At 36.0% G+C, this 12,982-nt stretch overlaps 1 protein-coding gene across 8 annotated transcripts in view; it reads right to left on the bottom strand.

Annotated features, from left to right (window-relative positions):
- PCCA (propionyl-CoA carboxylase subunit alpha) overlaps positions 1-12,982 on the bottom strand; it is a 389,666-nt gene that overhangs the window by 269,894 nt on the left and 106,790 nt on the right. For all 8 annotated transcript variants that reach the window (XM_073795382.1, XM_019920938.3, XM_073795385.1 and 5 more), the window contains one exon: positions 7,913-7,949. In XM_073795382.1, the coding sequence (XP_073651483.1) occupies positions 7,913-7,949 (37 nt within the window). The remainder of the gene's footprint in view (positions 1-7,912; positions 7,950-12,982) is intronic.

The following is a 12,982-nucleotide window of genomic DNA, read 5'->3' as shown; positions in this document are numbered from 1 at the left end:
AATAAAAAATACTAGATCCCTAACTGTGATCCAGGGATCAGAAATTAAGCACACGTCAGTGTATAGATTAGAGCAGAGTGGGTTCACAGACAGAAAGTTTCCAAACAAAAACCAGTCTTAATGTCTTCACATTAGTGTCCGAACACTACGCAGAGCCTTTTGCAATAGAGTAACAGAAAAAAGAAAAGGCATGCAAGAATGAACTACAATAAAACAAAGAGAGGGAGGCAGTGGAAACAAATATGACATGGTAAAATACAGAGAGAGAACTTGTGAAATCATGCTTAAACCCAAAATGCATATACTGGAGTAATAAAAGAAAATGTAAGTACCCAAGTGACAATGGGAAAGAAAGAAGGGACGTGGAATACACGTTCCCAACTCCCAGGGACTATCATTCTAACCTTAAATGACTGCATGCATTACTTCAATAATAGGAAAACTGCAAAATAAAAACCTCATTCTTTAATGAATTTTACAAAGAATACTTTAACACCATTTTCTTCAACCTTAGGCATTTCTTAATAAATCTCATAAATAAATAGATAGATGGATAGTAAATGTGTCTTCTACTGAGGACCAAATTGGAAAATGAATTAATGTTACATAAGATTATGAAAAAGGTATAAATTGTAATATCTTTTCAAAGGCTTCCTCAATATATCTTTAACCACAAAGTCATACACTACATGTGAAAAGTTTTCTAAGCAGCATGAAAGAAATAAAAGAAATAAAAGATTTCAAGGCTTAGCTAAGTATTTCTATCCATCTTTAGCATGAAAAATTTGTTCTTTTATACCAAAAAAAAAAAAAAGAGCAACCTTTTTTTAACGTTATACCATGCCAAAAGGAAGATGAGAAGAAGAGGCAAAGGACAAGGAAAAAAATAGCCAGGGCAGAGAAGAAGAGACAAAGCAATTCCTATACACTTACCAGAGTCAGAGGCCAAGGCATATGGGAGAGCATAACTTGCAAAGAATGTGAAGATATCACGTCTACACTTAGTGTGAAGGCAATAAGGTTCAGGAAAAGACTCTCATACATTTAAATCTTAGATCCCTAAAAACTTCCTTTAGTCTTGCCTAGTGAATCCAAGGACAGCCTATATGAATTGATGAGCTATAGTCATTAACAACCACATACTAAATTTACTTAAATAATTGTAGATTTTTTTTTTTTTTTTCAGTATGCAGGCCTCTCACTGTTGTGGCCTCTCCCGTTGAGGAGCACAGGCTCCGGATGCACAGGTTCAGTGGCCACAGCTCACGGGCCCAGCCGCTCCGCGGCACGTGGGATCTTCCCGGACCAGGGCATGAACCCATGTCCGTCCCCTGCATCGGCAGGCGGACTCTCAACCACTGCGCCACCAGGGAAGCCCTAGATTTTTTTTTTTTAGTTATCTATTTGCTGAGAGTTTATCATGGTTTACTTAATATTCCTATTTCCCAGGCATCTCCATTACAAAACTGGAGATTAAGGAAAAACAGTGAGAAAATTATTGTCAAATCATGATCTATGAACACTATGAAAAAAAAAAAACCTTTAAAATGTATGACCACTTACTTCATTTCCATACTTATATATAAGTTTCTATTTTGGTTCATTCACTGAATAACCATTTGCTGAATATATACTATGCGATGATCATTGTCTTAAGTACAAGAAATACAAAGGAAACTAACCCATGGTCAATTTTACTATAAAACAGTAACCAGATGAACATAAAGCAAACATTTGCAAAGACAGAATTTACTTAATGGAGGGAGCCCCACACTATTTTAAGAGAAGAGCAACCCATCAAGATAATTCAATAAAAGGGGCAGGCGGATACTTCCACATCAAACTAAGTCCCAGGAATATTGCTGGACAAGGAACATACTTTATGAGATACTGTTCTAGTTTGATACTATTTTCTCCTTTCCTTTAAATATCCTTCATAACTCAATCATTCACTCTTCCTTTTAATAGAGAATTACTTGAGAAAAATATGTATTCTATTGTTGGGTAGAGTGTTCTATATATATATATATATCAGTAAGGTCTCATTGGTTTAAAGTGTTAAGATCTCTACTTCCTTACTGATCTTCTCTGTAGATATCCTACCCAGTATTTAAATTGTACTACTGAAGTCCCCAACTATTATTGTAGAACAATCTATTTCTCCTTTCAATTCTGTCAATGTTTAACCTCATATATTTTGCATCTCTGCAGTTTGGTGCATAGATGTTTATAATAGTCAATATGTTTAAAATAATCAATGTATAATGTCTTTGTCTCTTATGACAGTTTTAGGCTTTAGTTTAAGTCTGTTTTGTCTGATATTAGTATAGCCACCCCAGCTCTCCTTTGACTACGATTTGCATGGGATATCTTTTTCCATCCTTTCGCTTTTAATGTATTTCTGTCTCTGGATCTAAAGTGAGTTTCTCATAGACAGCAAAGAGTTGGATCATGTTTTTTATCCATTCTGCCAATGTCTGGCACAGTGAGATACCATTTCACACATACTAGGATGGCCATAATATTTTTTTTTAAAAAAAAGAAAGAAACAAGTATTGGCAAGGATGTGAAGAAATTGGAAACCTCATACATTGCTAGTAGGAATGTAAAATGATTCAGCCACTGTGGAAAACAGTTTGGAGGTTCCTCGAAAAGTTAAACATATGAAAAAAAAAAAGTTAAACATAGATTTACCATCGAAACCAGCAATTCCACAACTAGGTACATACCAAAATAATTAAAAACAGGTATGCAAACATATACATGTATATGCATATTCACAGCAGCGCTATCTACAATAGTCAATAGCTGGAAACAACCCAATGTCCATCCACAGGTGAATGGATAAACAAAATGTGGTATAAACACACTATGGAATATTATTTGGTCATAAAAGGAATGAAGTATTGATATATAGTAAAACATGGATGAACTTTGAAAACATAAAAGATACAAAAGATCACATGTTTTATGATTCCATTTATATGAAATATCCACAATAGGTAAATCCATAGAAACAGAAAGTAAACTGGTGATTGTCAGGGGCCAGGAAATAAGGAGTGAATATTAATGGATAGATTCTTTTAGGGGTAATGAAAATGTTCTGGAATTAGCCTGTGGTGATGGTTCATTAATCCTGTGCATATACTAAAAAACACTGAATTGTACACTTTGAGAGACCAAATTTTAAACTATTTAATTTTATCTCAATTTTAACTATTTTATCTCAATTTTTTAAAATCAAATAATTAGTATAAAAATTTAGAACAGGTTGTCTCTAAATCTGAGGGGGTGATACTGACATGGAAGGAGTATGAGGGAAATTTCTGGGGTGACAGTAATGTCCAACGTCTTAGTGGGGTTTTGGGTTACACAGGGTGGGTATGCATATATCAAAATCAGCAAATACACACTTTAGACCTGTTCATGTTACTGTATATAAATTTTGCCTCAAGATAATCAAATTGTATACAAATACTGAATTAAGTTAAAGACATCTATGTTGAAGTATATAGTGGGATGCATCCTGATATTTGCAATGTACTTTGAAATGCACCAAAATTAAAATGGATTAACCAATGGATAGATAAGTGATAAAGCAAACCTAGCAAAAGATTAATAGTGGAGTGTTGGTGTTGGGTATATAGGTATACATTGTAAAAGTCTTTCAAAATGTTGTATGATTTAAAATTTTCAAAATAACACATTGAGGAAAAAGTTAAAAAACAAGAAAAATATCCAAAAGGCATGAGTACTTTGCAGAGATTTGGAATATAGTTATAAAACAGAATTACTGAGTGGTAATGTTAGAGTGTCTTCTCTTGAAGACATGACATTTAAGCCAAGATATGAAAGGCTACAAGGAGCCATCTATGTGAAGATATCAGCAAGAGTATTCCAGGCTTCCCACCCCACCCCAAAAAATCTTATTCTAAGGCCCTGAAGTTTGATGTAATCAAGAGAGCCAGTTTAGGGACTTCCCTGGTGACGCAGTGGTTAAGAATCCGCCTACCAATGCAGGGGATACGGGTTCGAGCCCTGGTGCCGGAAGATCCCACATGCCACGGAGCAACTAAGCCCGTGCACCACAACTACTGAGCCTGCACTCTAGAGCCCGCGAGCCACAACTACTGAAGCTCGTGCGCCTAGAGCCTGTGCTTCGCAACAAGAGAAGCCACGAAGAGTAGCTCCCGCTCGCCACAACTAGAGAAAGTCCATGCACAGCAACAAAGACCCAAAGCAGCCAAAAATAAATAAATTTTAAAAAACAAAGCCAGTGTGACTGAAGTATGGTAGGAAAGGAAGGGAGTAGTTTAAAATGAGACTGGAGAGAAAGGCAGGTGTCAAATCATTTGGGGCTTGTAGTCACAGTAAGGAATTTTAATTTTATCTAAGTGCAATGGAAAGTCATTAACGGGTTTAAAGCTGGGATCAACTGGGTGGGATGAGATGGGGTGTGTCCGTATTATTTAGTTTTAAAATATCACACTGACTGCTATGCGAAGAATGGCTTTGAAGTGTTTAAGAAAAGAAGTAGGAAAACTATTATAGTCCCTGCAAGAACAATGGTAGTTTGGAGGAGAGTGTTGGTAGTCAAGATAGTGAGTAGTGAATATGGGAGATATTTTGAATGAAGACTTGACAGTATCTATTGATAGACTGACAATAGGATGACAGGGGAAAAGGAACCAGGATAGATCTTGGATTTTAGCTTTAGCCACTGAGTGAATGGAGTGACATCTACCGAGATGTAGAAACCGTGGGAGAAGCAGGTTTGGAGTATGGTGGATCTGAGGATCAAAAAAATTTTTCTTAAATTGGGTACGATTTGTGACTGTAAGGAAGACAGGCAGAAGAAAAGAAAACAATCAGAGTAATCTGGAAGTTGTTAAAGAACAGGGTTTAGATTTACAAATTCTTTTCCTTTTAAGAATCAATTTTGGCTTGATTGTATTAAGGACCTTTGATCCAGTAAAAAGCTCAAACTTTAATGCAAATCAAGCTTACTGATTGCTGTTGCCTATCTCTGGGGTTAAAGATAAACTGGGGATCAATAGCCCTGTATCTTTAAACTTAAGAGAGGTCAAAAGGAAAAAATCAGGAGTGAGAATGAGGGAGACAAGGAAGCCCAAAAAACAAGTACATAGAAGTAACATATTAAGTCTTAACTGTCTCTCACCCTGTCAATGATAAGGGGCTGTCTGATTCTTAAATTCCACATATAACATTATTAAGTATCTTATACTATTTTACACAAAGTGGTAACTCAAATTTTAGCTCTCAACCTCTAATACCATTAGTTTTCCAAAGTATATTGAAAAACCCATGCTCTTTGGAGCTAAATGACCCTAAATTTAAAGGAGCCCACCAGTCAGTAGCTCTGTGACCTTGAGCAAATTACTTACCATTTCTAATCCTTAGTTTCTTAAATGTAAATGAAAATAATTAACCCAAGAATTAGCATTAGAAATAACATTCACAAAGTGCCTGCTACATGGAAAAAATGCTCCATAAACAAGAGCTACTATTATGCAAAAGGCACCTAATTCATCAATGCTCAACCCGGTAGTTTCCTCCTTAGGTAGCCCAGATCCCTGTTACCAGAAAAGAAGTACAGATGAGAGAGAGAAGGGAACCACAGAAAAGACAATCAATTTCATTTTCACCATGTAACACAGAAAGAAGTAAAACAGAGAAATCTGTGAATAGGCATGACAAATGGACCATCCGCAACCTACAAATGGATAGGTTCAAAGGTTGATTATAATTCAGTTGTTTAGAACTGGGAACATATTTTCCCAGGGAATCAATGTTCAATTCAACTCTCAGACAAACTCACAAGAAGTCATCAAAATCATAATGTAGTTAAAATGTGATATATCTCAATAAAATTAGTAGAAAACTGATGAATCAACCAAACAATACAGAAAACCAAGAAACTTTAGTAATATGTAATTTAACTTATTTTAGAAGCTGGCACTTGAGGGAAAAGGTTTTATGGGAGGTTTCGGTAGTGATTCAGAGGGGGTTTCAGGGAAATTTCAAAAGCTTTATAAGGCTTTTGAAAGCCTTTTGGTTCTTTATTATGTTTTACTTCGCCTCAAATTTTATGGCTTCCCTTTCTTTCAGCATAAGCAAAACACTAGCACTCTTATACTTAATAGCCATGATTGCGATCATTCATTTCACGAATGAGAAGGAGCAACTGGGGAAGAACTAGAGGAAAGACAGGAAAGAAGAAGGACCATAACGGATGTGCCCAAATATAAAGAAAAGAGCCTTCAATTGAATTAGATAAACTCAGTAAGTAAAAAACTGAAGGGGGTTGAGGGTGGTTAAGTACAGCACTAAAATAGTAAGGGAGGAAAAAGCCAGGTGATGAGAACTGGTCAGAGTCCCACCATGATTCACTGGTTATTTTAAAGGTCACAATTTTTTTTTTCCTTAAAGTGGAAAACAAAAAAAGAGCAAGCAAAGCAACCTGCCACTTATACAAAGGGAATTCTGAAGAGCTGAAGATTCATAATTAAAATTGTGACAAACCAATAGAATTCAAGATTTTCTCCTAACCCCTTTTTATTTCTCTAAATTCCTCCAAATATTCTGTTCTTTTTATGTAGATACTATTGTGATAACAGCATTATTATGTCCTGTTATACAGATGATAGTAATATCTAAACTAGAACTAGAAAGATGACTTTTGACATTTACAAGTACACAACAGAATAAAATTATTTTAGGAAAGTCTCCTCAAAAGCCAGCAGACATGTTATAGCCTCTTAGGCTATGAGGAATGCAGTGATTTCAAACCAGAGAGAGAAGCTTTTGATTTTCTTAAAGACATAAACCACAAATCAGTTCCATGTAGTCCAACCTATATTCAGAATCTAGCAAATCTTCCTGAGAAGTACTGAGATGCTTTTTGATGCTTTTTGAAGCCTGAAGAAATGATTAATGAAGAGATGTTATAGTCAGATAAAATAAGATTTTCTAGGGCTTGGTCTTAAGTCCAGGACCTATATCAGTCAAATCAGCCAAAGTAAATGCTCTCCAAATGAATAAAATAATTCTAAATAATCAGAGAAAACAGGACTAAAGAAATGTTAATGTGGGATGCTGAAAAGCTTGGCCCCATCAGTGCAGGAATGCTAAGATGCTGTGATTTCCTAACTACCAAGCATTGTCTAATTTCTCTCATCTACCCACAAATTTTTGTCAAATGTAAACAAATATGAGCTGATTAATAAAACTGTAAAATTACTTAATAGCATTACTAATCTATGATAACAGTATGCCCATGCATTTTCTTAATTAACAGGTATTGAAAATACAATGTCAAGAGTGCCAGGAATATTTTTGAAAATAAAAAGTCAGGGAGCACTGCCCCAGTATAATTATACATACAACAGGCAAGTAAAACAGTCATTAAAACGTCCTTCAGTTTACCTTTTACTCCAATTTAGAATATTCTGTTCTCACATCCTATTTTCTCTTTCCTAACAAGATTTTTAAGTTGATATTTAAATTCTTAGGAAAAGGTAAAAACTTGAAGAGCCTTGTCAAATACGAAATCTTCATGTTAATCACGTATGTCCTTTAGTAAGTTGTATTCAACTACATATATATAAATTTACATTACATCCAATCTCAAGAACTATTAAGACAATTCCTTAATTAGCCAGTGATTTTCTCTTACAAAGGAACTATAATTAAGGTCAAATTACTCTTTAAAGTTCCTTTTAATAATAGAATATGGTAATTCCGCTGATAAATTCTTCCAGAGGAACAAGTAATCAGAAACCTGAAACTATTAAACTATTATTTGCTCTTTGGGAATTACGTATTACATGTTTACTCAACCATATCTGCTAAAAGACATAGAAATCCTACCAAAGTTAATTTAAGAACTTACCAATTTCCCTTGCAATTCTGACAGCTTCATCTGCATCCTGTAAAAGCAGGAAATGAGACCCAACATTAATCCCATCAACCATTGCACAATGTCTTTAGGGCAGTCATATATTGCACTACTGCCTCCTCCGATTCATTTAATGTTCAATTTTACAACCTTCTAACTCTTTTTATTCAGAGAAATGTAAAATTAATACCATAAGTGGAATGTAAATTCTACCTCATCCTTATTATATTAAGAAACTCAAAGCAGTTTGAAATGAGCTGGCAGGAAGCACTACCAGAATTGCCAAGTGATTTGGTGCAGTTGCTGGAATTTAACGGCAGAATTTAGATGTTTACAATCAATACTGAACCATAAATCAGATCACTAAAGCTTGTCCACAGCCAGCTTGTTTCTGTCTCTGATATTTATATGTCATGTTTTCCTTGATTCTGTCAGCAGGGGGAGTTGATTCTCTATTGTTTGGGAGGAGATCAACAGATTTTCCAGAAACAAAAAAGTAAATTTCTAGTATCTATAGGAATTGCCAATTGTTCCCCTCAAAAAATTCCTTTAGTGATCTCCATTACTTTTTCTTTTTTATTTCATTTTTTTGGGGGGTACATATTTTATCTTTACCAGTTACATCTTGTTAACGTAAATTAAAACCTGAAATTCAATGAACCATCTAGTGGGGGGAAAACTTCCAAAAAGCCAAGGAAAGAAAAGGCATTCTAAAACAGTACAAGGTAACACTGTAAATCAACTCTACTTCAATAAAAATTTTAAAAATAAAAATAAATAAAACAGCACAAGGTAAAAGTTTATGAATGTAAGGATTACTTACTGCTAAATATCAACCAATGCTACTGAATGGACCAAAACTTCCCTTGAATCTAAACCATTTCATTGATCATTAATTCTCACCTAACACGTCCAACACAGGACATTTCCCCCAGATAACAGTAAAGAGAAAGCTGAAAAGATTTTAAGTCCAAGTAAATCCTAGTAAATTTAACTTTTTAAATAATTCAGTGACATACACTAAACTATTACAGGGAATGACAGTAATGTTTTGAAACCATCAGCTGGTAAGAATGCCTGAATTTTTAGAAAATAACTTTAAAATATCAAAGTAAAGGTTGGTATTTCTTAAGCTTTTAAGCTAATACTTCAAAAATGTAGAGTAACCATGTCAGCATCCTCCCCCAAAATGGGAGGGCGGGGGATGTTTATAACTGCTTCATTCATGTCTAATAAAAAAAAAAAATCTTCCTTAAAAGTCTTCAGTACCTAATAACATCCCCTGAATAAGGAGGTTGGCAGGGGAAGTTGTCAGAAAAATTTAATTTCCTTTCATTAGCCAGTCTGCTCCACAAATAGGTGCTTGTTAAGTTCAAAGCAGTCCTGAAAGCAACATCAGTTTTAAGTCTTTTTTGTTTTTAACTCCAAGCAGTCACATCTGCTAATGAGATTTTCCAAATAACAATTGTTTTCAAGTCAGAGATAAATCTATACTTTCCATTCTACCCCCACAAAAAATCAAGGTTTACTGCTTTATTACACCTTGCTGTTTTCACTGACCTTACATTCTCCAAATTTTAGCTTAAAGGGATAAAAATCCATGAAAAGGGTCATTTAATAATGTTAGTGGTTTCCACACATTGAGTTTGAAGGTTCTTTGTTCAAGCCAGTGACAGTTATTGGAGAATACTTCCCCTTAATAGCCTCTCTGTCAGGAAGTGTTAAACCTGCCAAATGCGGACAATTAGTGCCTCGCGAACAAAATACAGGAAGAGTGCTGGCTCATGGAGACTGGATTATAAGAAGACTAGAAGGAAACTTTTAACATGTCTTTTCTTTCAAACGTGTAATAGTATATTTGCAAAAGATATTCAGAGAGAAAAAACACTGCTATCTAAAAGGTTCATTACCTTGAAAAAACTAACAGGCAATGTTAGTTCATTAGTAATATTGTAATACGTATTTATATATACATATTATGGATGGACTGTGTACAGAGAGATACATGTTTACACAAAGCAAAACTTCTAAAAATTCTTTAGCTGCTACAAATCCAACACTTCGATAAACTGCCACAAAACAATCTTGTGTTTTAACTAATCAGTATGCTTAAGTTTTCTTACTATGAAAAGCAAATTCTACTAAATGACCTTCCAAGTAAAATCAAACTGTCTTTAAAATTAATTTTTCACTTATCATTCATTCATCCCAAAATATTTAATTGAGCATATATTATGTACTAGACATTAAAAATCTCTATTACCAGTTTCAACAATAAACTATTAAGTACACCTATCTCCAATATGTTCTTTCAGCACATATACAAAACTACTTTTAAAGAGATAAAAAGGTCCTATGTGTTGGGGTTGGCCAAAAAGTTCGTTCGGGTTTTGCCGCGCGATGTTACAGAAAAACCCAAACGAACTTTTTGGCCAGCCCAATAGCTTCAAATTCAACGGCACTGACACATCCCACAGTGTAACTTCCCTGTAGGGCTACAGGTAGAAAAAATTTTTGTAGTAAAAAAAAAAAATTGAACCAACAAGAGAAAGACCAACAATCATCTGACGAGGAAAGGGTTGCGGGACAATATTAAGCTATATAATTCTAAAACAGCAGCAGTTCAAGAAATGGAGAAAGAGGAAAGAAGCCAACAGAACCAGTAGCCATTTCTTCTACTCCTCTATTTCAGCACAGCTTACATTAAGTGAGCTCTATCATCCAACTGAAGAATAAAACAGTAAAAAATTCTGTTTTATAGAGAGTATGATGGGAGAGGTAGGTGATGCTGCTATAACCAAATAAGTAGATCACAACAATGTAAAAAGGAGCTAAAAAACTTGGATGCTTTTTCTGCAGGCCCAATTTATCTGTTAATGGTCTGTAGCACCCACCTGTGAGACAGCAAAGTCCAGCAGCTAAGAGCATAGATACTGGAGCCCAAAGGCATGGGCTCCAATGCTGGCTCAGTGACAGTGAACGCATTACCTACCAGTATGCCTCTATGGAATTAGGTTACCTCATCTGTAAGATGGACATAATATCTCATAGGGTTATTAAGAAGATGAAATTAGTAACAGCTGAAACACACTAAAACAGAGTCTGGGGACTTCTCCGGTGGCGCAGTGGTTGGGAGTCCTCCTGCCAGTGCAGGGGACACGGGTTCGAGCCCTCGTCCGGGAGGATCCCACATGCCGCGGAGCAACTGGGCCCATGTGCCACAGCTGCTGAGCCCACGTGCCGCAACTGCTGGGGCCCGTGTGCCTAGAGCCCGTGCTCCGCAACGGGAGAGGCCACTGCAATGAGAGGACTGTGCACCGCGATGAAGAGTGGCCCCTGCTCGCTGCAACTAGAGAAAGCCCGCACGCAGCAAAGCAGACCCAACGCAGCCATAAATAAACAAACAAACAAATAAATTAAAAAAAAAAAAAAAACAGAGTCTGGCAAATAGTAAGCACTCAGTTAAGGTTGGCAATATGTGATAAAATGGGCAGCCCGCACCCCCAACTATCAAGTTTGTTCCTTTCCTGCCTGCCCTTGGTTGTCCTATCCTGTGGTCATCACTTATTCTCTGAACCTGTATGATACAGAACTAATACTGGCACTGCAATACTGCAAAAATGTGCACCTGTACCTCCAGTGCCCTTCACTGGATCAGATGATCCGAGTACTCTTTACAGCTGGTAAGCAAGGTTCTTCTTGAGCAGGGAAGGGAAGTAAAATCTATAACAAAGACGGGCAAATTCAAGTAGTCCTCCCTGATGTTAAACACCCAATTTATTTCTACAGTGACAGTAGTGTCCAATACTGGCTCCACCACCCACAATTCAGGCCACACCTCTCCCTTCTCACTTGCTACATACAGCCTACTTACCAACCCTGAATTCTGTACTCACTGGATGAGAGTCCTGCTACTCATCAGTATGGGAAGCTACTTAGTTTACTTTCCTCAGCTGGTTCTGAACAAATCAGTGACTGTTTCTGAAGAAAACAAAAAAATCATTGCTTCAAGACACAATGGGCATGGGGCTTCCCTGGCGGTCCAGTGGCTAAGACTTTGCCTTCCAGTGCAGGGGGTGCAGGCTCAATCCCTGGTTGGAAGCTAAGATCCCACATGCATGCCTCAGTGGCCAAAAAACCAAAACATAAAACAGAAGCAATACTGTAACAAATTCAATAAAGGCTTTAAAAATGGCCCACATCAAAACAAAAAAAAAGACACTATGGGTAAAAGCTCTATCTGTACACAAAAAGCATCCTCAAACTATTCTGCATTCATATACAAAGTAAAGCAAAACTTTCAACAATCCTGGGTTCAGGAGATAGGTTCCAGCTGATTCTGTTTTCCAGATAATTCCAGGTCAAACAGAAGACTCTTTTAATTTATTGATATTTTCAAATCTAAAATTTAGTACACGTTTCTCTTATTGTAAAACAGCGTAATAAACATAACTGAACCCTTTTTCAAAAATATAAAGCCTTTGAAGCATCATCAGGAAAGTTATTCTCAGCTTAGCAGGGGAAAAGGATACTGATGTCTAATATTGTACTTTTTAATTACTAGGACACAGCTTTCCGATTTTTTGGTTTTTTAAATGATTCCCTTCACACTAGTTTTTTGTTGTTATTATTTGGCTCTTTCTGCTAAAGCAAAAGTGCAGTGTTTAAAATCTGGCTAATTAGGTGATAAAAACAATTACTACTTTAAACCTACACTGTACAATTTATAAAATTTATAAACATAATTTATAAACCTACACTGCGTAATTTATAGTTTATAAACAGAACACGAGAAACTCAGAGAAGTCTAATAAATTTCCTGGTAAACTGGTAGGTATTAGAACCAAATGCAGCAATTTAATCTTTGTTGATTCCTCCCTCTGCTTCACACCTGACACCTAACATCACAAAATCTTACAGATTCAACTTCCAGTGTCTCCCTATACCATCTACTTTGCTCCATCCTAATACCTTATTTTAGGCCCCCTAACATTTCTTGTCTGGGTTAAAGGAAGAGCATTCTAATTTGTCTACCAACCTCAAGTTTTGCACTGTTCCAATCCA

This window comes from Tursiops truncatus, chromosome 18 (genome assembly GCF_011762595.2).
Source record: "Tursiops truncatus isolate mTurTru1 chromosome 18, mTurTru1.mat.Y, whole genome shotgun sequence".
NCBI classification, from domain to species: Eukaryota; Metazoa; Chordata; class Mammalia; order Artiodactyla; family Delphinidae; genus Tursiops; species Tursiops truncatus.
The sequence above is the reverse complement of the archived record's forward strand: the minus strand, read 5'-3'. Positions and strand labels throughout refer to the sequence as shown.